At 37.3% G+C, this 26,216-nt stretch overlaps 1 protein-coding gene across 1 annotated transcript in view; it reads right to left on the reverse strand.

Annotated features, from left to right (window-relative positions):
• The window catches only part of ROBO1 (roundabout guidance receptor 1), a 321,775-nt gene that overhangs the window by 105,806 nt on the left and 189,753 nt on the right, over positions 1-26,216 (reverse strand). Inside the window, exon 3 of the mRNA XM_044441909.1 lies at positions 17,533-17,690. Coding sequence (XP_044297844.1) covers positions 17,533-17,690 — 158 coding nt within the window. The remainder of the gene's footprint in view (positions 1-17,532; positions 17,691-26,216) is intronic.

Consider the following 26,216-nt stretch of genomic DNA (forward strand, 5'->3'; position numbering starts at 1 on the left):
CATTGAAGGGATAAAGTGCCATTCACCAGTCTCTGTACATCAATGGGCTCTGCAGAGTAAAAGGACTGCTAGCCCACTACTGACTGTCATTTCAGTTTTTCTGCTATTTCTAATATTTTCTTCTACTGCCCCGAGGTCAAGCCTTTACCTGGCATTGCAGGGAAATATGGCCCAAAAGCACTGTTAAACACTTTCAGATCCAAGGCACAGGCCCATGACAGACAGAAACTTTCACACACATGTACAAATTTAGAATTATTAGAATTAAATTTTACAAGTATGAGCAAAAGGAACAGTGACATAAAGAGTGCAGCACTGAGCAAATAAGCTCTAACCCAACACACACTTCATAGTGATAGAACATATTTCACATGTAATGTCAACAGTTTACTTGTTAAGGATTAAGCAATAACTATACCTGTTGCAAGAGAATCACAGCATTATCATATACATTCAGCGCCCTTTCACACAACAATCCCTCTTTTTTCTTTTCTCCAGAAACCCTTCTGTCTTTCATCAGCCCCTCATAAAATCAGAATTTTTGCTTTTGCTTTTCGCAAAAGCCTGCTGGTTATAGGCAAACTTCCCTTGTCTTCTCCTCTGCATATGCTAGTTTGTGCCAACACATCATCAGGAGTCATTCAAAGAGTCTGTTTTCAATTCCAGGCCTAAATTATTGGGAAAGTATCAGTCACTGTGTACCAAGTATATTTCCTTTAGCATGTGGCTACAGTCAGTGATAAAGAGGAAAAAACACACACAGAGAAACATGATTGGACCAAATGATTGGACCAAAAGGGTTGCCAAGATCACTAGACTGGAAAGGAGTGGAAGCCTGCAGAATTATGCTCACAAATCAGAGCTTATTTCTGAGTTAACAAGCAGTGGCTGCAATCCTGGCCACAAAGGTAATTCAGGATGCAATCCTATGAATACTTTAGTAGGAGTGAGGCCCACTGAAGCAATAGGATTCATTTCTGAGTAGACAGACATAAGATGGTTTAAATAAATCATATTTATCTTTCTCCCTGCTAATTAAAACAAGAAACCCCATTTTTATTAAAGCTTATCATTCCATTACTCAGTAGCAATGACAACCGACAAACAAAATAGCCCCAGATTCCTTCCTGTGCAATTGCATGAGCCCACTTTTGGGTAGGGAAGAAAAGGAGTAAAATAAATCATCTTGTCTGTTTGTATAAAGTCAAATGCAGTTCAGAATTCCTCTTACCCACCCACCCCCCTTTTGAGAATTCCCGCAAGATTTGCTCTGGACAGACTGAGGAAGAGAAAGAAAGATCCGGATAGGGGCAGAGGAAAGAAGAATTAAAATTGAAGGGTGGGAGCAAATAATTCCCCAAGCCAAGTGGTTCCTGGGTGCCTTGGGTATGTGAGGAAGGTATTTCTGAGTTTATGAGGTGGGCTGGCTGAAAGTGCTTTCCTTATTTCTAAATGTAAAACTTTTATTAAGAACTTTGCCTGCTGACAGTGTCATGAGGCAATCTATATGCAGCCTCTCCAGCAGTCCTTGAAACATGACATCACATAGTCCTGACCTCCTTTTTATATAATTTCCTGTCTGCAGCTATATGAGAGAAGTTAAAGGTGAACTGGGCAAAATAAGTTTCCGAATTAAATCCTTTGCTATGCAAAATTATTCAGTGAGCTTCTGGAGAAGCCAAAAGTTCATGTTGGGAGCACACAATCAAATATTGTACAAAATGCCAGTATTTCAAAAGGAATAAAGAACAGCCTAGAATAAAAATATCTAATTTTCATGCAAGCCTAAACTCTTACATGGAACGTTCATAGGGTAACAACATGGAGATAGAATATTTTGGGCCCCATACTGGTTCAAAGTGGGGGATGTCATGCCCGTATACATGAGCTTCAGTGGTGATAGGTATCCATGAGGTACTTTCCTTGGTTAAGTCCTTGGGGAGTCTGTGAAGCCCCAGGATGATGGTTGTGCATCCCTGTCTTTTTTCTGATTTTGAGAAATATACAAATTATGGGGAGAGGCTGACCCCTAATTCTAAAAGCTTTCAGTCAGCAGCCCATAAATGCCTCCACACTAGCCATTCAATTTACTTTGCTTGCATACTCAGCTTTCACTCTACATGGTACAGCAATATTTAATGGAAAAGCAGAAACAGGTGGAGGAGGTTCTCCAGGTGGTCACTGTCTATAAGAAGTGGCAAATGCAAGAATGGAGTCATGGGGCTGTGTGTGTGGGGGGGGGGGGGTGAGGGTTGCTGGATTCATGTACAGAACACCTGAATACGGCTTCCAAAACCTGTAATATCTTGGGCAGAAACTCAAAAAAAAGTTCATTTTAGCCGAGTATGAAATTAGCTTATTTGCACTGGTTCTTGACCAAAATAAAATTAAAATTAAAAAGTTAGGATAAGAACATGCATTTTGGATATGTATAATACTTCTGTTCCTTTGTGCAGAGGTAGTTGGCTGCAAGGACAAGTTACAATAAAGGGATACATTAAATGTAATAGACCATTGCGAACATTTCAGTCAGGTGAGATAATTGCATGGGTTCTCATGCTCTAAGCAACATTGCATGACAGAAAGTTCTAATTTTCCCTTGAAAAAGTTATCTGTCAAAGCACCTGAATGCCTACGTGGCCCTTGAAGTAGCACCCCAGGTTTTATACATTTTCCTACTTCCATCTCATAATTTGTTTCAAAGTTAACATAGCTGTGCTCAGAGGCTTATATCCTCTGATCACAAATAAAAATAATTTAGACTGAAGTACTTGTAGTGGAAAAAGTAAGCTCCCTTTAAAGAAGCCTAATATGATCATTGGCTGGAAGAGGAATGTTCACAGTGCGTAGTGATTCAGTGAAGCTGCCTATAGCTAGATATCTATTCCTGAAAACTTGACATCTAGAGGATGATAGGACTCTTATTATCACTGCAAGACATATGCACACAAAGATGACAGTCAGTTATTGAGATAGATGAGCATGCACATAACATAGAATGCATTGCATACAAATGTCACTTTCTTGCCTTTGGCACAGATTGTATGAGCACAAAAAAGGATGTGTTCTATCATTTATAAAACTAGCAGTGCAGAAATTCCAAGGGAGATTTGAGACAGGGAAAATGGAATATTAAATAGGACTATCCCATCTCTTTCAATTGTCTTTGTTTTCTCTCTGTTATATCATTACATAACTAAATTTGATTGGTTACATAGTATTATGACATCCTGTTCACTGTCTGTGACCCCTGATTGGTTGATGTCATTATTTTATCATCTAATAATCCATATAATAATGTGGTAAAGGGGGAAAATGACTCTGAACAGAACTGGGAAACCACTGAACAGAATTGGGAAAATACAAATACAATAAAAATATATTTGGGGAAATATTTACACGAACACATATACTACTATCTTTGCTGCATTAATTGGGATAATCAACTTCAGCTGCTGGATGCTATAGAAATTGATTGATTGATTAATTAATGGTTTTAATATGTTAACATTCATACCAATGCAACTATAGTTTTCTCTAAATGATATAAAATCAAAGAAAACTCTGCAGTTGCTTTAATGATTGAAGTCTCTGTTTAAGCAGAATTCACTGATATCTAATCTAAACATCGTAACTTGAATCCATTCGGTTTGATTCAAAATAAAGGGGCAATCCTATGTATGTTTAGACAAGAAAAAAGTCCTGCAACTCTAAGCATTCCTTAACTAGCATGGCTAGCTGGTGAATGATGGGAGTTGTAGGAATTTTTTTGCTTTAAACATGAATAGGATTGTGTCCTAAGTTAGTTGAACTTAGGTCCTATTATGCTTGGGTTCTCCCAACCATGATTTTAGTCACCTGATTTCAAGGAGGTTCATTTTACTACTGGGTAAAATGGGTAATATATTGGAATTGGGTAACTACTGGGTAATATATTGGAATTTGTTTTGGGAATGCAGAGTTAATGTTGACCATTTTCCTAGTTTTTTTTTATATAGCTGAAGTATTAAAGAAATTTGCACGGGGGTGGTGGGGGGTGGTAGTCTCTTGCCTGTAGTACCAGCAAAATGGAAAACAATAACCTTTGTGATATGACATGCTCAAGCAAGCAAGCAATAAGTAATTACAATTTAATTATAACTAAAATGAGATAAGCATAATACTTTTGAAATGGGCTCATAAACAGCATCCTGAGGGAATTGCAAGGGTCAGTGTCAGTGTCCCCAGGTGCAATACCAGTAGTGCAAGTGATCTGACATGTTTACTTGGAAAGCCTGCTGCATCGAAATTTGCAATTGGTGTCGTACAAGAAGTTGCTTGCTGTTGCTTAATTGCACATTTCCTGCTTGAGTACTTTTGATCTTCCTTTCTTTTCAATGTACAGGATGTAAACACATGGAGATTACAAACATGTAAACAAAATATGTAAACACAGAGAGATTACAAGCACATTACAAACTTTCAACAGAGTCTTCAGAAGGAAACTGATCCTGTCAAACATCTGGAATGTTACAGTTGAATGGGTTGCATAAAACCCTAGGTTAATAAAATTTGCCTCCTGATTTACAGGACCTGTATTCAGTGCAGTGCAAATTTGTTTTGTTTATGAATCACTTTTTGAACCTGTTGCTGGGTTACAAAGTTTTCTGAAATACACTTGCATGCACCTGAATATAGCTACCATTACAGAAAACAAGAAATACCTGTAATCATAAAGAATAGGACTGTCAAAAGGTAGAGTGTAATGTAAATTTATTCTTACACAGAATAAAGAATAAATTTATTTTGCATACTCAAGAGCTGATATGAGAAGAGTAAATTTGGATTAAAATCAGTTCCTGTTGTGCCTTAAATTTTCTACCCTCAAGAATTTGATGTTTATATGCATCTGTTTCACTATTTTTTGCCCTGGAAGCATAACTACTACATAAATCCTAAAACAAATTGACAATAATTAGCACAAACATTGTCTTCTAGATTTTTTAAAATCATGTCAGAAGTTAATGCTAAGAACATATTCACATGGATTACAAAATATGTTTGTTAGCAATATGTTGCATTAGTTAACTCGGCTTAAAGGTAACCTGATATTAAGATGGGTTCTTCATAAAGTTATCAGCTTCGTTTGAGAAGTGACCTGCATGTCTTGTAGCTTTCTCCTGATCCTAACTAATTTCCTGTCATTGCAACCTATAAGCATAATCCAATTAGCCTTTCTTCCTGATGAAACTTGATTTCCTGTTAGACAATTCTAGTGTGTTTATGCCAAATAACATCTTTCTCATTTTCTAAATAGACTCTGTCATATACTCTCCTCCTTATCTCCTATAGGCAACAAGTTTTGGATAACTATCACCTATGAGGTCAAGGCTTCTAGGGATATGCTGTTACCCCTTGGCCTTTAATTTGTTCAATCAGAAATATAACTGATACAAATAACACTATGTACTTCACACTTTCCACAGGTATTGATATTTCTTTAACCTCACATCTTGATCTGACATGGGGCCAGAATAAAGTCAGAGTAGTACTTCCCCCTTTTACTTATGGTTGAGGAACTCCTAACTTAGCTGGTGGGATAGTATACCATAAAATTGCAGATGCTATAAGGAAAATATGCAGAATTTCAGTTCTGGGGTACCAATATAGTCATGGATTTTTCAACACCCTACCACAGTGTTGTAGAAAGACTTCAGAGAGACTATTAAATTAAGGAATGTTACATCAACTATGATACCTTTAATTTCTGTGGCTAGAATAACCCCTCATACTTTATAGAAGTTCCATATCTTGGTACCCAAGGCATAGGCAAGGGATTGAAAACTACTTCTAGAAACAAGCTTATGCAATAGACAAAAAGATGGTAATTATTAATGGAATTATTTACAGAACAGTACAAAGGATGATTGTACTGTTCAATTATATTCAATTATATGGATGATATTGTTTGTATGTGAGTTCTTAGCAACTTTATCAAGTTTCCTAATGTTTTAGATTCATTTAGATTCAACTAAATGAACTTCCAACAGCTTTTGCAACCATAAGAGACAAAAGTTTGTTGGGATTCAAAAGAGTAACAGTCTTATTAAACTCATTTCATTAAGGGAGTTACAATGGACAAATAGCTTAACTCTGTTCTCCTAGTGCAGGTTTTCTATCAAAATGAGATAAAGCAGCTATTCTCATTCAACTCTATTGGGAAGCTGTCCAGGCTCAATACCTATGGCAAGTCTTTCGCAAATTCAAGGCACCCCAGAGCTGCTACAACTTGCCCAAGCCTCTTGGCAAATCCCAGGTACAGGACCTTTCCCTGCCAGTTCAGTGTCTCAGGGTTCAGGGCAGTTCAGGTTACCTTAACTTCTGTGTCCCTTAAAATCCACTATGTACATACCCTATCAGCTTGCGGCCCCTCTTTTCCCACCTAGCAAACATTACTGGGGCAGCTACAATTGCCTTAGCCCCAATACAAAGTAGAAGAACTTGGTTGGTTAAGTATATACAATCTTACTCAAAGGTCACTCACAGTATATGAACACAATAAAACATTATAAGAATGCATTATTTCTTCAAAACCCCAAAAGTTTTGTTAATTTTGCTAACCAGTTGGTAAAAACCACATAATGAAATGCTATCTTGTGCATTCAGTCACAGGACATATAACCAGGTAAACTTTGCAGGAACAATGGCTACTAAGACATATATATACTTCAAACCATTAAAAGATTGACACTCTTCTAGCACAATGGGCTTCTGCACAAAACATGCTTCAGTGAGGCAAGTCAGAATACTCTTGTTAGGAGATCACTACACATGTATTTTAATCCAATTCCCAAGGACTCCAGGAAAAGCAAATTAGTATTTAATCAGTTTCTGTCTGTAGGGTAGATAACCTTTAAGAGGTTAAACATGACTTCCTTATGACTTGCCACATTGGTTGCTGAACTTCTGTTCTCCTACAGACCAATTAAAGTTTTAATCCTTGCATGTCTTTCCAGTAAATGACTACAGGAAACTCTTTTCAAAACCAAATATTTTGCACAGTACAGCTTTCAACATGGAAAGCTTTCATCTCTCATTACTTACTAAAGAATCGATGCATAAATGCCAATCATTATTTTATGAATATTGGTATAGAGGGAAAATACTAAAATAACCTTAGTGCACCACCTTTCTGCCTAGCCCATGTATGTTGACTAAAGTTTTGTTTGCTGTCTGTTGGTGGTTTATCAAGATTTTCAGTAGGCTGAAGCTACCTACTGAGATAATTGCTTCCTCTGCAGCCAGTGCTTAGTCATTTCATATGATTTCATTATGTACTTAAAGTTCTTGGAAAATAGCATTGTAAAAATGACTTGTAAAATGAACCAAAGACAAATAATAGAATAGGGATTAACAGGCCAGATTTAGAATATTTCTGAAGCACAATAAGCCACAGTGGTACCAAATTTCCATGTGTGATAGTAAAAAGAAACACCCTCTCTGTTGAAGAAACTTTCCTTCGGTATAATTAAGTTCTGTTAAGTAATTAAGAAGGTGCTCATCCCCATTCTTAATGAAACTGAGAACAATTAGGCAAGAGTGGATGTTGGTACCAGTTTAAGACATACAGAACTGAGCAAGGAATTACTATCTTCTTTTTCTGCTCTGATTGGCTATAAGTATTCTACCAGTGATGCCAGAACATGTATCATTGATGTGTCTATCTCTTTTACTTTTGTGACAACTCCTGTTGTAGAAGGTTATAGGGTCCACAATTTAAGTAATAATGATAAATGATTCTAGGAATAGGATTTTCAGATTTCATTAAGGATCCTCTGTATTTTTCCTGATAATTTCCCTGAGTTAGTTATTCTTTGGACATACTTGTGGCAGTATAATAACCATAGAAGTCTTCCCAGCTTGTGCCTATCTCTGCAGTTACTGGTGAAATCAGAGATAGCTACCATATTTTCCCATATATAAGCAAGTGAAGAACATATTTTTCCCTGATGATCCAACAATAAGGGCCAGTTACTTAGGATTCCAACAGAAAGATACAATAGGGTCTAAAATATTCCCTGCCTGAGCTGATGGAGATCGTCTCAGACCTGGTTTTGAAGACCCCCAGGATGTTAGTCCTGGGGGACTTCAATCTCCATGCCGAGACTGTTCTGACCGGAGCAGCTCAGGACTTCATGGCTTCCATGATGGCCATGGGGCTGCCTCAACATGTCATTGGCCCAACCCATGAACGAGGTCATACTCTGGACCTGGTTTTCTTGATGGGACAGGAAGAGGGTGATATGGAGGTGAGGAATTTGCATCTGACTCCCTTGTCATGGTCAGATCACTTCCTTGTGAGGTTTGAGCTCAGAGCTGGCCTTTCCCTCTGTAAGGGTGCGGACCCTATTATGATGGTCCATCCTTGGATCCGGATGGATCCAGATGGATTCCTGAAGGTTCTGGGGGATTTTCTGGTTGAAAAAGCTGGCACTCCTGTTGATGCTCTGGTTGAGCTGTGGAATGGGGAAATGGCCAGAGCTATTGACACAATCGCCCCTAAGCATCCTCTCTGCCAGGCAGAGCCCATTCATCTCTATGGTATACGTCTGAATTACGGGAGATGACTAGAGCACAGGTGGAGGAAATCATGGGATGAGTCTGACCAAACATGCTTACGTGCTCACTATCAAGCCTACACTGTGGCGGTGAGGGCGGCGAAGAAGAAATTCTTCTCCACTTCCATTGCCTGCTCACAGTGCCGTCCAGTGGAACTTTTTTGAGTGGTACATGAGCTAATACATCCAGGCCCCAAAAAAGATCCTGTGCCACCATCGATAGCCCACTGTGACGACTTTTCCTGGCACTTCAAGAAGAAAATCAGTCAGTTTTGTCATGAGCTGGACTCCACAGTTGATATAGTTCCTTTAGGGGAGGCACCAAGAACTCCATCTGGTCTAGCATTATTGGATGAATTTCAGTTAATGAGGCCTGATGATTTGGACAAGGTACTTGGACAAGTACATCCTACCACCTGTTTACTTGACCCTTGCCCTTCATGGCTACTTACCAAAGCCAAACATGGGATTGGTTCCTGGATCCAAGAGGTTATTAACACCTCACTGATGGCGGGCCAGGTGCTCACTCCTTTAAAGGAGGCAGTAATCAGGCCAGTCCTAAAGAAGGCATTTCTGGATCCAAAGATGGCTGCTAATTACAGACCGGTGGCCAACATCCTGTTTTTGGGCAAGGTATTGGAACGGGTGGTGGACAACTCCAAGTACTCTTGGATGAAACTGATTATCTGGACCCATTTCAGTCCGGTTTTAGACCCAGTTATGGTACTGAAACTGCTTGTCGCCCTGTATGATGACCTGTGCAGGGAGAGGGATGAGGGAGTGCATCCCTGTTGGTTCTCCTGGACCTCTCAGCAGCTTTCGATACCATCGACCATGGTTTCCTTCTGGATAGGCTGGTGGGATTGGGAGTAGGAGGCCTGCTTGGCAGTGGTTCCGCTCCTACCTTGCCAGCCAATTCCAGAATGTGGTGCTGGGGGACTTTGGCTCTGCGCCATGGCAACTCCGCCTTGGAGTACCATAGGGCTCCATTTTGTTCTCCTTGCTATTCAACATCCACATGAAACTGCTGGAAGAAGTCATCAGGAGGTTTGGGCTGCGGAGTCATCAGTATGCTGATGACACCCAGCTCTACCTCTCTTTTTCAACTAATCCAGGTGAGGCAGTGGCTGTCCTGAACTAGTGCCTGGCCAAGGTAATAGGCTGGATGAGGGCCAATAAACTGAAGCTCAATCCAGATAAGACGGAGGTCCTGTTGGTTGGTGATTTGAGTTCCTGGTTAAGTGAGTTGGGCCCTGCCCTGGACGGGGTTGCAATCCCTCTAAAGGACAGGGTCCACAGCTTAGGAGTGCTCCTTGACCTGGAGCTGTCCCTGGAAGCCCAGGTGACGGCAGTGGTGAGGATCGCTTTCCTTCAGCTTTGGCTAATCTATCAGCTGCATCCTTACCTGGAGAAGAACTGCCTAGCAACAGTTACATACACATTGGTTACTTCCCATTTGGATTACTGTAACATGCTCTATGTGGGGCTGCCCTTGAAGACAGACCAGATACTTCAGATGGTGCAAAATAGAGCTGCCAAGATGCTGTTGGGGCCTGGTCGTTATTCTCACATAACTCTAGTTCTCTATCAGCTCCATTGGCTTCCCATCGAAGTCCGGGCTCAATCCAAGGTGCTGGTTATTACCTATAAAGCCCTAAATGGCTTGGGACCAGGATACCTAAGGGAACACCTTTTTCCCTACATGCCCTCCCGCCCGCTAAGATCGGCAGCAGAGGCCCTCCTCCAGGAACCCTCTTTGAAAGAGATCAGAAGACAAGAGTACTCGGAGGATAGCCTTCTCTGAGGTGGTACCCTGACTATGGAATGCGTTCCCTAGAGAGGTCTGCCTGGTGCTGTCATTATGTTTTTTGGCACCAGGTCAAGACTTTTTTATTTGGCCAATATTTTAACACATAGTAATTTTAATTGTGTAATGACTTATTTAATTTATTTTAAATGATGGTCAGTGTGGAATAGTTATTTTATTGAAGACTGAAATAATTTTGTAAGCCGTCCAGAGACAGTGATGGATAGCTTACAAATTTTTTAAATAAAAATAAATAAAATAAAAATATAAAATGAATTTCTGTCAAGAAGGTCAAAATTTGTGAAGATAATTAATCCTGGAGACAGATGTTTTGACACCAGATGTCCTAAATGGAAATTATAGGTCAAGATAATCATGCACAAAAAGTAACTGAATGTTTCCTGCTATGACATTCTCTGTTACCAATAATTACAAAAAGATAAATGTGTAAATCTGCTGTACGCAATGACTATGGCAGCTGGTCTCAACTGGAAAGAGGCTCACTCTCCATTGTTTGTGTGCACCTACAATAGAGTTTGTGTGTGCATACACACATGTGTAACAACTTGCTGGTGTTGCTTGTCTCTGTCATGGTCATGGACAAACAATGAACAAGAGTGACTTTTCTTTGTTCTAAATGTGAGCCTTTGGATGACACAAGACTAAAATACAAGATGGACTTGATAAGAAAAGAAAGCAAATCCTGTAAGTATTTTCCCATATACACAGAGTGTATGTCTGTGTGTAACATATATTTTATTTTAGGACAGGTAATATTATGGTGGCTTATGAACTTGTGCAAACATTTCAGTGATCTCTACTCAGAGCAATCTCTTACATGAGCCCTTTTAATCCAAGCCAGCTCCTGACCTGGTACAGAATACATTTAAAACATAATGAAAAAGGAATTGCCAAAATTCTTTATGTCAGCATTTTCAAATATAGTTGAACTAAAATAATTGACATTGAATACTGAATATCACATGCAAACAGTAGTTCCTTATCAAATGCTTTTAGAAATGCCTTTAATGTTCCATTGAGAAGACACATTTGTGCTGTATAGATAGATTGTGTTTTCTGAATGCATATGAAATAAAGGGTTCTTGTGAAATCTTGTGACAAAAATAAAATTTAAATTAAAAACAGCCTTACTACTTCAAACAGCTCAGTAACTTAGGACTTAAGGTTGTAGGAAATAGCTAGAATTGTTTTATATATTTCTGGAAAGTGAAAACTGTAGTTTTCACATTAATGTAGATGTTGGGTATAACAGATGTTAGGTCTAAGTATCAATCATGTTACAGTCATTAAGATCCATATGTGCTAAAAGTAATGCAATAATAGGAAGCACCTTGCCCACTCCTCTCAAATTAATCTGAATATTAATAGAGAATAAATTAGGTTTATTTCTTTTTTTGATTCTATGCATTCTTAACCCATCTCACTAACATTAACTGACTCACAGTCTTCATTGTACAATCAGCTGACATTATATTATGCCTTTCTGTCTTTCATTAGCTCACTGAAAATTGCTTGCATTTGCAAATAAAACAGCTTCAGCTTGGTTACCCAAACCCTGAAACCATATAAACTGTGAGAGCAAGCATCTACATCTTTGCCTAGTCCTGCAAAGGAGACTTGGATAAAGTCCAACATCTTAGATGTCATTTTTCTGCTTTTGCACATGCTTGTTATCTGTTTTTGGCACAATCCTGAAAAAAGATAATTGCAACTCTGCTCGGTTGCAGAAACCATAGACCTGAAACAAATATTATTTTTGAAGTTCTGTGCTTTGAATTACACTTTTCATATGACCAGAAGCCATACAGGAACTTAAGAAATGCAAGGCTATCCAAAGCAGATTGTGAAAAAGCAAAATGTGAAATGACTAGACTAAAAGAAAATAAAATGCATCAAGGCAATCCAAACACATTAATCATTCACATCTGTTTTCAAAATCCATGGAAGAGAAGTTGAACCCCTCTTTCCCCACATTTTTGTATATTCTTTTTCTTCCTTTGATTAAGGGAATATAAGGATTGAAAAGTCAGCATACATAACAAATAACAATGTTTAAAAATATCTTCATTCTGTCATTTTAGTTTACAAAACCATGTCAGGTAGTTAAGCTAAGTCAAATAAGATAAAATAGAACTCTAGTTATTATCTTACACAGGATGTAATCTTTACTCTCAAAAAGTGACTAGTACAAAACTGCCTAGATACGTGCATCATCAGAGGCATGTAGTAAAATCCGGTGCAGAAGTGTTCATAGAATTGTTTCCACTGTGTATAGCAGGATTTACAATTTTATGGGAGTGTTAAAGATGGAAGCCTCTGGTATGACAAGTGACCAACTTTCATGAATTTGGGGTGATTTTCTTTTAATTTGGGGACAAAAATACACTAATGTGTAGGAAGTTTTGTCAGCTTTGGTATGTAAGTATGCAACTGTCACAAATTATTCTGCAACTTGTGTGATGATGTGATTACATTTAACATTTTCCATAAGTTTTTAAAAATGTTCAACATTTTAAAATAAAAACTGCTACTGTGACTTAATCCCATTCCTAATAGAAGAATACACCTTAAAATATTTTTCAGATATGAGATCTAACTCAGGAATGAAACCTGCATTGTTCACCACCCCAGAAGGTTGCTACAAAAGATATCACAAATAAGATAACCATTCATAGCATGCAATTGGTATCTGGTTCACATTAAGTCCTCTATGTTCCCCAACATATTTTAATGATAACTATTAGTATAACTATCAAACATTAAACACATGAATATTTTATCTATACACTTAAACACAGCATGAATGTGTTGCTGTTGGCTCCTCAGACACCAATGTTTTAAAAATCTCTCCCTCCCTCCCCCCTAATTAAATATAAATATTCACAAATAAGTTATGTTCCAGCTGAATATAATCTTCATTACTCAGGGAAATGTGAATTTCAGCTCCCACAGGCTGTAATATTATACAGGATGGTGCAGGGAAATGGGAAATTTTGGAACTAGGAGTTGGCAACTCTGGGCTGTCCGCAATTGTTTGAAACCAGTGCGATCTCATTTACAATCCCTTTCTATTAGTTATAATGGAGAAGTGGAGTGGTGCGCAACAAGCATTTGCAGTAAAAGCCTTTTATAAGAATGGTGATAGTGTGACTGCTGTGCAAAGGGAATTTCAGTGACATTATCAGGACGTCATGATCATATCCTGTCTGCTTATGCAATTACAATATGGATGCATAATTTTGATGAAACTGGTTCAGCCTTAAAAAAAAAGTCCCCAAGTGGTGGTCGAACAGCCTGCACACCAGAAAATATTGAGGCTGTTTGAGCTGCCATCATGACGAGCCTTCATCACTCCATTCAACAACATACTTCACTGCTACATTTGGGGTGACAACATGTGCAGAGAATACTGCATGAGTTGAACTTCCATCCCTACAAATTGCAGATTGTGCAGGAACTCAGACCCAATGACCATGTGTTACATCAATAGTTTTGTGAACAATTGCTGGCTAAAGTAAACCAGGGCACCAATTTCATTAACTTGTGAATTTTGGACAAAGCCCATTTTCACCTTAATGGATATGTTAACAAACAGAACTTTGGAACTAGGAGTTGGCGACCCTGGGGCATTAGCAATTGTTTAAAAGGCAAGTGTACCACACACATCCTGCAACCATTGCTTAACTAAGAAGGCAGACGGAAAAGGAAATCGCTGGCATTCCTCTTGACATGTTACATCGATCAATACAGAATTTCTACAACAAGCTGTCAGAATGGGTACGGAGAAATGGACAACACTTTCATGATGTTATCATCAAAACATAAAATGAATATTAAATGAATATTGATTACCATCACTAATTGCATATCCTGTACAATATATTTCATCATAACATGTATTTTGGAATGTGTTTATTCGTGCATTGAACATCAATTGGAAATTTCTTATTTCCCTGCACCACCCTATATGAGCATGATTTTACAGAGGCAGTGCAGCCATATCAAGCATTGTCAATTAGCCTGTCTGGCAGACTCAGGAATCATTCAGCCAATATGTTACGATATTCAGACATTTACATTTAGAAAATTCTACCTGCATCAACAAACAATAAAAAATAACACATTTGCCTGTATCAATAACTTTTACACACCACTTTTGCTATGTAAGGGTTTTTCTTATTCTTTCTTTTCTTATGTAAGAAAAGAAATTAACTTGCTTAATTAACTTTAAGCAAGTTAATTAAAAAAAAAGGTCTCTGTTTCTAATTTGGGAATACAATCAAATGAATAAGTTTTGCATATTCCTCAAGAACAGCTGTTAAATATGTAGTTATTTGTGGATCTTGACATAGAGATTATAATATCTCCAGTGCATCCTTTGCCCAGATTGAGAGTTAGTAAACAAAGATACCATGCCACCATGTGTACAAATGCTCACTCTAACAATGACACAGATTACCTAAAGGCACCAAGAAAGTCTTTGCAAACAGACAAAAAAGCAACAAGGTGATAGATAGCACATGAACTTGCAGCATATCTATCATACCAAGACTTATGCAGATCAGGAAAGAACACAATTTCCCTTTGGAAGGCAAGTTCAAGCTATATACTTGTTTCATCAGTACCCACAAGCACATATCCACTTTTCATTGCCTCTCTAATTCTGATGCAACCCTTAGAAAAACCTTATCTCAGACCTTTGTCACTCAGAACCAAGGAAGGGGTATATAGTCGTTACATCATGGCTGAAGTGTGCTAAGACAAAAATAAATGCTAATACATCTCTTCACTTTTGTCATAAGTTTCAAAAGATATCTGCACTCTTAGCTCTTAGGTCTAAAATAAAAAGTGCAATTCCCAATCTCCTTTAACATAATATAGACAAGTGTACTCCCCTACGCAGCTATAGTAACCCATTAATGAAGGTACTAGAAATAGAGGCCAGTTGGCTATCCCTATTTTACCTGTGTAACAGCCATTAAAAACAAGGTGACTCTAATCACAAAAATGGAGAAAAAAACAGAATATACAATACTATATATTCGGGGTGCTTCTGGAACCCAAATCATGCCTCAAGTCACAGGTGGACTTGGTGACCAGGACCATCTTTAATCAGATGAGGCTGATCTCCCAACTACACAGAGTTCTCCTTGCCACAGTTATCCATGTGCTAGTAACGTCACAACTGGATTACTGTAATGCGCTGTCTGGGGATACTTTTGAAAACTATCTAGAAACTTCAACAGGGTCAGAACAGGACAGTGGGGCTAATAAGTAGGACTGGCTCATGAGATCTTATTATTCTGGTTCTCTGCCAGTTACACTAGCTGCCTACTGAAGCCTGGGCCCAATTCATAGTGCTGATGCTAATGTATAAATCCCTCAACAGAGCCAGAAAGGTTTATCTGGCATCTTCTCTTTATTCTTTTCAGCACCAGATCAAAACCATTTTATTTAACTAGTATTCTAATTGCTGATTTTAATATATATTTGATTTAATCCTATTAAATAAAATGCTGTAATATGTTTCTATATTCTTAAAATTGTAAACTGTCTCAAGATTTCTCATGAAAATAACAGATGCTATGGACATTTTTTTAAAGAAATAAAGAAATAGCTTGGGGCCAACCCTAAACATGATTTTAACATTGCTTTTATGTTAAACAGTTTTATGCCATGCATCAATTTAATCACCAGGAGTTGTCAAGTTGCTTTATTTGGTTTTAATTAATTGAATTACTTGTAGTGCTTTTATTGTTATATGTTTCTTATGTGTAAACTGTACCCAGACAGCCCCATGGGCTATGGGACAGTATGCAATGTAATAAATGAATAAATGTAAAGAATTGTGTCAAAATATACCTGAAACAAGCATTTATGGGTTAAAACTATGGCTTTCTCTTCAGACAACTCAAAACTTAGCATTTGCCTTCTCCTCCTTGACCTTTCCTCTATTACAACAATTCATCTTTCCATGGGAAGGCATCCTTTTTGGGATGGAGATTAATTTTGTGGCAGTTTCTTCTTTAATCTGTTATACACAGATCACTTTCAAGTGATATACATAAATGCCTTTTTCCATTTCTTTTGCTTTTTGTCATCTAAGTACTTCAAAGCTTTTTCTTTGAAACAATGAAAATAGAACTCTGAATACTTTTCAAGATGATTGAATTGCATTTTGGAATAATTTAGCATCACTATCAATACAGCAAACAAATATTTTTGATTGAATGAAAGCTTTGATTCTACCATTCTTTCCAGAATGTAAGTGTACAGTAAATCTCCCACTCCTTTTTGGTATCATTTTCCCAACAATAATTGTGTCCATAAACTTAATTTGGCAAAGCATGCAAAACATTTCTGTTTTCTGATGTGCTATTAAGAGGATTGGGCAGCATAGAAAGGGAGCTACAACTTATCTGAACCATAAGTCATTGAAAATTTGAGTTACGCACAGAACTGAGATGAAAATGTCCATGCATTATTCATTTTATAAGTTTCATCTTAAAAGCCAAGAATCACAACATAAAAAGATGAATTACTTCTCCAGATTTTCCTTTTAAAATGCAAATGACAATGATTCAGAATAAATGATCCACAAGTATTATTACAAAATGGAGAAAATTAGATTCACTGTATTTAACCCAGTTTGCTAGGCCAAACCCTCCACTTTTTGGAACCAATCATGAATAAAATCATCATATTTTGACTACTTTGATTTATATGTAAAATATTCTATAGTTAGGCACAACATTCTCTAGATTCTGTTTTTAAATCATGTAGTTAATATATGACAAGATGAAACAGATTTCTAATGGAACTCAACAGCAGATAGGATACAGTGATTTTTGTTAATTTCCTCTTCCTCCTGCAACCCTCCAGTGAGAACTCTCAGAATTCATTGGAGTCTCACAAGCATTCAGGGCAAATTTCTAAGATTTCTGGAGCAAGGGGAAATCAGCAAAAATCACCTCCCTCTCATCTGTTGGTAGGAATGTCTAACTTGTGATGTTCTCCTTTGAACACTGAAGTAGCTTCAATCACTATGAAAGCCCATCCATGTTGCTTAGCTTAGCACGCAATTTGATTCATTTCAAATGAACTTACTGTAATTCTCTCATCTTTGTCATCCAGGGGAGATCCATCTTTTTTCCATGAAATGGTAGGTTCTGGATGACCTCTTGGAGGTTGGCATTCCATCACAGCTGGTTCACCAACTGCTACCATAACATCAGAAGGGTTTTGTCTGAAGTCATCACGCAGTACTGAAAGAGTGAACAAGGTGGCAAAAATGAAATCATTGATGAGAAAGTGGTCTTAAATATGTGTTACACTGAATTCAAAGGATAATTTTGTTTAAAAGTACAATGGATTTTTGAATTGCACAAAGCTTGGATATTTCGAAAATTTTCCCTTCTGTATGGCAGGTCAGTAAGAAGAGGTGTCATTTTCATCTGACATGTTTACTTGGCATTCTTTACTGAAAAGTATTTCATTCCTAAGCACAGAGAAGAATGCATCCTTGATGGAAATGCTCTTATTTAATCTCTTTAAATATTGCCCTATTACTTGCTTGGTCTTTGTTTCTAGTTCATGGTCTATAGCACTCACCAAAAAAGTGAACATCAGATGTGCATTTATCAAATAGTTGACAGAAAGCAGATTCCTCCCCCATCCCTTATTTTTCCAAGGACTGCACTGTAGGCTATCTGTTCTCTCCAAAATAACTCCAAGATACTGGTTAAATAATACAATGTTGCAAATTCAAGTGTCTGGCTACATTATTTTTTATATTATATATCTTCCCATCAAATTCTATCCCTTTTCTTGTAAGTGAACCAACACAGAAAGTGTATGAAAGGTTGTCAAAGAAAAATATTAAAACTAAGTAGCTCTAAAAGGAGAGCCTGCCAAGTGGCAGATTGCAGATTGCAAGAGTGACTTCTCACAATTCAAAAGAATTGTGCCAGAAAAATAGTGGAGTGTGTGAGACATTTTACATACATTTTCCAATTCTTCCCTTCCCAAGATTCAAATCTATGATAAACCGAATAAATGGCTGAATGTTCATCAGATCATGGAGTTTCCTAACAAGAAATATAAATCGAGGTACATACCCAAAGAGACATTTTACTGAAAGCATTGAAATGCAGATATTCCCAACGTCCTCAGATATGCAGGTAGACAAACATCTGAATGTGGATGATGGCTATCTGCACTGTATTCATTTCAATTGAATGCCTATTTATTTATTTTTATGAGAAAGTAGAAAGAAAGTAATGCTCGAAAGACTCCAAATGCAAATCTAAATGATTTCTTAGCTGCACTGAAATGTGCCTTACAGCATGCAATTCTACATAAGTCATTGATATTTTTCACTTGTAACTAAACTAGTCACCAAAATGCTTTTATCACAATTTTTAATGAGAGATCAGTGCAACAAGGCTCACAGTATTTTTAAAGCAGAAGTAGAGGACTTCCAGTGAACAAGGTGTTTCAGGAAAGCCTGTCTTCTTACCTTTAATTTCCCCTCAGCTCAGGAGCAAGGAGGAGAGTAGAAGTACTCTCCTTTGCCCATTCTACACCCTATATGATAGCTGCATGCTACCCAGTGAATAATCTTCTTCAGGCCTGGGCGTAATCTCAACTCTTCTACTTGATGGCCTCCCCAACCAGGAAAGATGTGGAGCAGGTGAGACACTAGTTCAGTGCCTTGTATATTGGAAGTGGTCCTACCTTGGCTTGGGTTTCCCCAGGGGAAATTTAGTTCTTCCCCCACACAGACGTTGTATGATGTATAATCTTTGGAGCTGACTGAGGTGCTTGACCACAATTTCTTGTAAGAAAAACAAATAAGCAAGCAAAGAAACAAAGCTCTTCCAACATCAAGTTATTAGTCCATGCACCAAACTGAAGGATTACAAAGAATAATATAAAGGTCAAGAATTTCTCTTACCAGCCACAGAATAAAGCTAGAAGTACCCAACACATATCTACTCAAAGTGCACACATATGCACACTGCATTATTTCCTCATTTCACCATTGGTACATGGAAAATAATGGCTCTTTCCGTTGTTCATGAGGTAGCACAGAAGCATCCCATTTGCAGTCTGACATGATGTTGTTTGACATGGTGAACATTTCATTCACAGTGTCTCAAAATGCCACAGATTGGTGAGAAAGCACCATGAACTACCCAGAACTGGATGTGGGACACCAGACCTATGAAAATCTAATGTATGACAACGCCAAACCTTTCAAGTACATTGTAACTCATGCTTCCAAGTTAACTCAGAATTTTAGAAAACACAGCTGTATGAGACAACAGTGCCCTCTGTTCATATTTGAAGCTTCTTATCTTAACTGTTTGAACAGTACTCCACAAAAAGGTATGGCTCCAAAAATATGGAATGTGATTATGGAAAACTTTCTTCTGTCACTGCTCCTTTTATGAAAAATATGAACAACAATAGTGTATGTTCTAATTGAAAATGTATTCATATTACTATAAAACCTAATGGCTGATGCTATGATACATGACACATGCTGTTGCATAACACAACTGTTTGAAGGCAAGAAATGAATTTGCTGTGAGGGTAAGGATGATTTTAATAGGTCATGATAATATCAGAAGTCTAAAGTGAAGAAGTATTTTAATATGATCATACCATATCTTTTTAAATCATCCCCTAATTAAATGTTCTTTATAAATAGTGACTCCCTTTCATGTCTGGAAAAGCTCGTAAAACCTTAGATGAAAACTCCTCATCTAGCTCATTGAAATTTTTAAACACCTTTGAAGCAACAAAGAACTCTAATACTATCCTAATATCAGCAAATTATTTGAGTATTTTTTTAACTTGTTAGGATAAAGTCTATTTTATCAGTGTCTGTAAATGAAAACCTTTCACTAATTAACCAGCAGATCACAAACTGCCTTAAGAGAACTTCAAAGTACTAGAGATAGAGATAGAAAAAAATATTTTCCCATTTACTATTAATTATTTTTGGTTCTAACATTACATAATGAAAAGCTAACAGAATGTAATCCATTAGATTACTCTCAAGATAGCAGTCACATAATTATTTTTGCAGCTGTAAAGGAGATATGTCATTTCAGATTTCCTCAAGCCCTGGCAATTGAACATAAAGTTATAAATTTAAGGACTGTTTCTCTTGCTGAAAATGCAGTTTTCTTTCTTTTCTAGGCTGAAGATATATTTCTTTCTGAAAGTATATAAGTATGTGGGTATTCCAATACAGTATGATCCTTTAGTTATCCAAGGTTACATTTTCAACATGTGTCTTTCATTTGGCAAACAACATTTCATCTGGAAAACAAGAAATTGAAATATGAAAAGGTGGGACCTACAACCAAATATTGTTTCCTATCTAACCAGCAGGCCATGTTTTCTTGAAAGTAATTAATTTGTTTTCTTATTCAGTTTTCTCTTCTCCCCATTCAACAGTCAATCAACAATTCATGACTACTAAGCAAATTCGATCCTCAATGCCTGTTTGTTTTTGTTTGTTTGTTTGTTGAAATTTTTAAAAAACCCTCATAAAGAGTGCTTTAGTTCTACAAAACTTGGAGATTTCCCAGACTCTTCCAAAACCTCCCTCCTGTGCATGGAGTACATTGTTTTGGCTATGGACCACTCAGTCTGAAGATACTGTCCATTCTTAGCCAATTCTGAAGGTACTTTATATCACTTAATAATCTGGAAGAGATAATGATATGAAAAGATTCCCTTATTAAAATTCTCTGTCATTCCTTTCATTCTTTATTTTGAAAAGAAGCAGAACTCAGTGAATAGATAAATACCTTCAGATAAAACTGTGGCCAAGCAAGTTGCATAAAATACACAATAAGTAATATAATTGTGCTTCTATGGTGTGGGAGCTGCTGCAGTGCAATTATATCTTGTGCCACTTGGGTAACCCTGGAATTCATGGCACAGCTTTTTGCCAGATGTAGTGAGGATGCTGGTAGCCACTCCTAGCGCATGCAAGGTAATTGTAGAATGGATTTGTAGGCATAAGCAAAAACAAAACACTTGCTGAAAAGGGTGAAATGTTTGGCTCATTTTCTCTATTTTCATATCATGCAATATAGACTAGGATTTTTTTGAGATACCTTACAATCATATTAAAACAGTAATAGTAAAAATCTAGAAACATAATGCTGTGAAGTACTTAACTATGAATATTTTCCCATTCTAAAATCATCTTATGTGTGTTTAAGAAAAAAGGTTTCAACCTGATGGGTTACAGGATCAATCTACTGCATAATGGATATGATATGGACCCCCTGCTTGCAATCCCCCTCCCATCCCCATGTTTCTTTAACAGCTCCAAGGATGAGAGAGACAGGAATGCAAGTCAGAGAAGAAACCTCCTTGCTGTCATACCTCAATCTCATTAGCATTTCTATGCCCTCGCCAGCAGAAAGACACAAAGAATGGTAGACAGTCTGCACAATGCCAATGACAGGAAGGCTACATGCTGCAATCTCAATCCCCAGTACTTGCTATTTTCCCTGGAGGATAGGAGAAATTAAAATGTGAAAACATGAAGAAACCTGCCTTTACTGATCCACCATCATTGGCAGCTAGTTAGTGTTGCTTCTGTCAATTTAGAAGGGCTGCAGCTCAGTCATACAGCACATGCTTTGTATGAATAAAAAGCCCGTTTCAACCCCTAGCAAGTCCAGGTAGAGTGAGAAGAGAATCTTGACTGTGACCTTGGAGAGCTGATGCCAGTTAGTGGCAACTATCTCAGAGCAGCTGAACCAATGTTATAACCCTGTAGAGTCTTTTTTCGTTTTTTGTTTGTTTGTTTGTTTTGGTAGACATAAGCATTATAAATAAAATAAATAAAAACTAGCATTTACTAGATTCATTCTATATATTTCTGCTACTTCTGTATCAGGCTTGACCATGGCTCCACCTAATATTCTATCTACCTTGCTTTGGATTTGATATATTGGAATAAAAAAGACCCAATCCTCTTTTGGTCCTTGAACCATTTAGTCAAGCCTTTTCATAACTACTAGTCATGATGGCTAGACAATAGCAGGATACCCTTTTATGCTTTAGGCTTCTAAGGTTGTTCACAGTGACAAAGGTAGATGCTGAACTAGACAGTCCATTGATCTGGTCTAGCAAGGCCTTTCCTGTGCTTTTATGTTACATTTACTTGACCTCAATATTCTCAATGTACTTTTTCTAACAAAATACCAATTGTTATGAAAGGAAATAAAATACTCCATTTCACAGGATGCATTCTAATGGAGCAAAGCTCAGGGAACCAAGGTTCAATTTGGATACCAGGAAGTACTTCCCGACATTTAGGACCCCAAGGGTATAGAATGGGCTTTTACAGGTGTTCAAGGATAGGCTGGACATGCACATGGTAGGCCTGTCATGAGTGGAGCTGGCTGGAGCCAGGGGTCAGACTACATGGCTCAAGAGGCCCCTTGTGACTCTGTTTCTACCTACAATTGTTCAGTAAAAATGTGTCTTCTGAACATTGCAAATAGCCTGGAATAGGTGTAAAACAAAATAAAAAAAAATAAAACAGCACTAACAATTTCCCTTATTTTATGTTAAGTGAAAAAGCAAAGGTTTTAAGTACTGATTACAAGAGCACAACTTCTAGACAATCACAGCCAGATGTAAAGGTTGTTTATCTCTTCGTCCAATAATCAGGAGCAAAATGTCTTTGTATGATCTGGTTCAGCTTTAGCTGCCTTTGTTTAGAGCTGTTGACAGGCCTAGCTTTTTTTTAAATCCCCTTACATATTCCTTTGAAAAATGCATTCTAAGCTTGAGGGCAAGTGTGGGCAGTCTGCGCCTTCTCAGATGCTTTCTCTTAGAAGTCCAAGTATCCTTCATTATAAGCTATGTTGGCTGTAGGCTAAAACATCTGGAGCACCAAAAGTTGCATACTTCTATTTTAGGAAAAGATAAGCTTGGATCCAGGTACTAGCCCCAGTATAGACATTTCTTATTTTCTTGGTCTCAGATAGAATATCATTCCAGCTCTGAACTGCTCAAATTTCATTCCACAGAACAATGGTTTGGGGAAGGTGCAAGCAAGGGTTAACCCCAGGGCTGGCTCTAGATTTTTGAGATTCCTGGGAAAAATATCCTAAACTTAACTTGTGAGTCATTGTATAGGAGGATAAGCATATACTAAATGAATGAACAGAAAATATGGGTTTATGGTGCTGTATCAAATAACCTTTAGCCCTGGAATATTATAATAACCTTTAGATTAAGATAAACTAATACAAATAGAATACTTTCTTAAGAGTATAAACTAATGAATATATTAAGAAATTAATATGCATCATGAAAGGTGATTATTGGAATAAGGAAATTAAAAGGATGAAAAACTTTTAAAGGTACTAAACATGTGTGGCCAAAAGATGCAATTATCTCAGTCTAAATATATCAGGGTTAGATACATGGGGAGACACACATGGCTTCAAATTATATTTCAAAAACAGTTTGCCAGAAAAGAGAATCATTCTATAGTGAACTTATGCTAAGCATGCTTTGTCACCAAATTTTTAGGTGCCCAGGAGAATAACTAAACTTATATATATATATACACACAAAATATATTATGTATTCTACAAAATTAATATACAGCTAAATGATACATAGCATAAAGTATGTCTGTATATAGCATTCAGTAGCAAGGAATAGGTACAATGCAGAAACAGTCATTAAAATAGTGAATTTAATTTCATTATTTCAATATACTTATTGAAATATTGTTTTTAAACTTCATCCCAATTTAGCATCCAAGTATAAGGCAACATTTCTCAGAAATGAGGCAAGCTTCTCTACGGTAAGGTTCATTTCCAGTGAATTACATAATAGAGTTGCTTATAACACAGATTCTTGCTAAGAATGTCAGACAAGGTAGACTTCGCTTTGAGTTAGCATGACCTTTGTTAACTATCTTGTGCAGATAGTCAAGATCACTGAGTACAGACCTGTTATGTTTTAAAAGTTTAAGGGGATGATTTGGTCTATATTAATATTTATATAAAGTCTCAGTTATTGGTCACTATAGAAATGATAATACAGTTGAACCTTGACTTTTGCATATTTAACTTTCACACATTTGATTATTCATGAATTTACCATCAATAATTAAATGGTGCGTGCACGTGTGTGCGTTTTGCAGCCTACCATGGAAATGCATGTAGATTGGAAAATGTAACACAATGTCCCTGTGTGGGAATGTTGTTCTATTCAGTCAGTATTAGCCAGCCCCACTCACATGTTTTGTCTCTCAGTGTGCAGTGTATCTCACGTTTCTCACACTGGGAAGCGTATATTAGTCTGTCCTCATATAGAAGTAAGAAGTGTGGCATTTTTAAAGCTAAAAATATTTTTCAGTTAACAAGAAGGAGTACATATCAACAATATAGCCTAACAGGGGGGTGGAGAGAGAGAGGGAGGGAGGGAGGGAGGGAGCGGGAGAGATGATCAAGCACATGTATGGTCAACAGTATTAAGGTTTGGGGGTGGACTAGAGATATTCATTTTTTTTCACTTTTGCATGGGTCCTGCACTCCTAACCCCACAAATATGGAGGTTCAGATTGTAGTAATAATGATTATACATTTTATGGATGGCCAATTCTTCTTGCAAAAGAACCCTCAAGAAATATAGGAATGGAGTTAGAGGAGGAAGAGTTGGAATATGAACCTAAACTGCCAAGTCTAGAAAACTTCGATAAGCTAGGTGGTCATTGACAGTCAATCATTTTCCAATACTGTGAGAAAACTAATAATGTGGAAGTTGAGAAATGAGAACAAACCAGCTGAGAAGCATCAGGCACTCAAAAAGATCGGCTCATAAGAGGGCTACCTGCCCTGAAAGTGTTGCTTAGTAATTATAGTTTGGAAGGAAGGAGATGTACTCAGCTTAGAATCAACTTCATTCTCTAGGCCACATATCTCCTGTTTGGAAGGGCGGGGAGAATACACAATATTCAAGAAAAAATGTTTTTAAGGGAATTGGAGGACATTGCTACATTAGACTTTTAGCCCATTTTAAGTTACCACTTTCTCAAGGTTTTTGCTTCTAGTTATGTTGCAGAATTGAGTCCCCCCTCCCCTGATGCCCAGGGTTTTCTTTCTCTGCCTTTCTATACATTTTATCACACAAGCACAAAGTGCTGTTACAGAATAGTGGAGCTGCACCAATGCACAACCATTCTGTGCATGTTATAGTTACTAGTCTTTTAATACCACTTTATTTTTGTTCTAAACAAAGACAGGGAAATGCTCAAATAGTATCAGAGAGACCCTAACAGGTAATGCTGTGTGTAGCAGCTTCAAACCACCATGGATGAGGGATCATCAGAGCATAACAAATGCCTTGTGTAGGAAAGTCCATGCTTTAAATCAGGAATTTAAAAGGTGTTAAACTAATATAGAATAGGATACACACTTACATCTACTAAAATTTAATCAGCATTTTACAGCAGCTATAACTAACTAGCAAAACATAAAACATCATATAAAATGCGTAGCTTTGAAATCTACATGGGAGAAAAAATTATGGAACATTGCTTTCAGCCCTTCCCCCATTTGGAGGGGCAGAAAGAAAAGAAAATTCCCAAGAGATATTATCTAATTTGCATATCATATTCTAAAAAACAAGAAAAAATCTTCCTTGCTCAAGTAAATGCTTGGCTGTCTTCTCTTTAAATGAAATTGATTGGCACCTTCTATTGCTTCATAATTACAAATGGTAGCTTAGAT

This window comes from Varanus komodoensis, unplaced genomic scaffold (assembly GCF_004798865.1).
Source record: "Varanus komodoensis strain SLA01 unplaced genomic scaffold, ASM479886v1 scaffold4, whole genome shotgun sequence".
Lineage (NCBI taxonomy): Eukaryota > Metazoa > Chordata > Lepidosauria > Squamata > Varanidae > Varanus > Varanus komodoensis.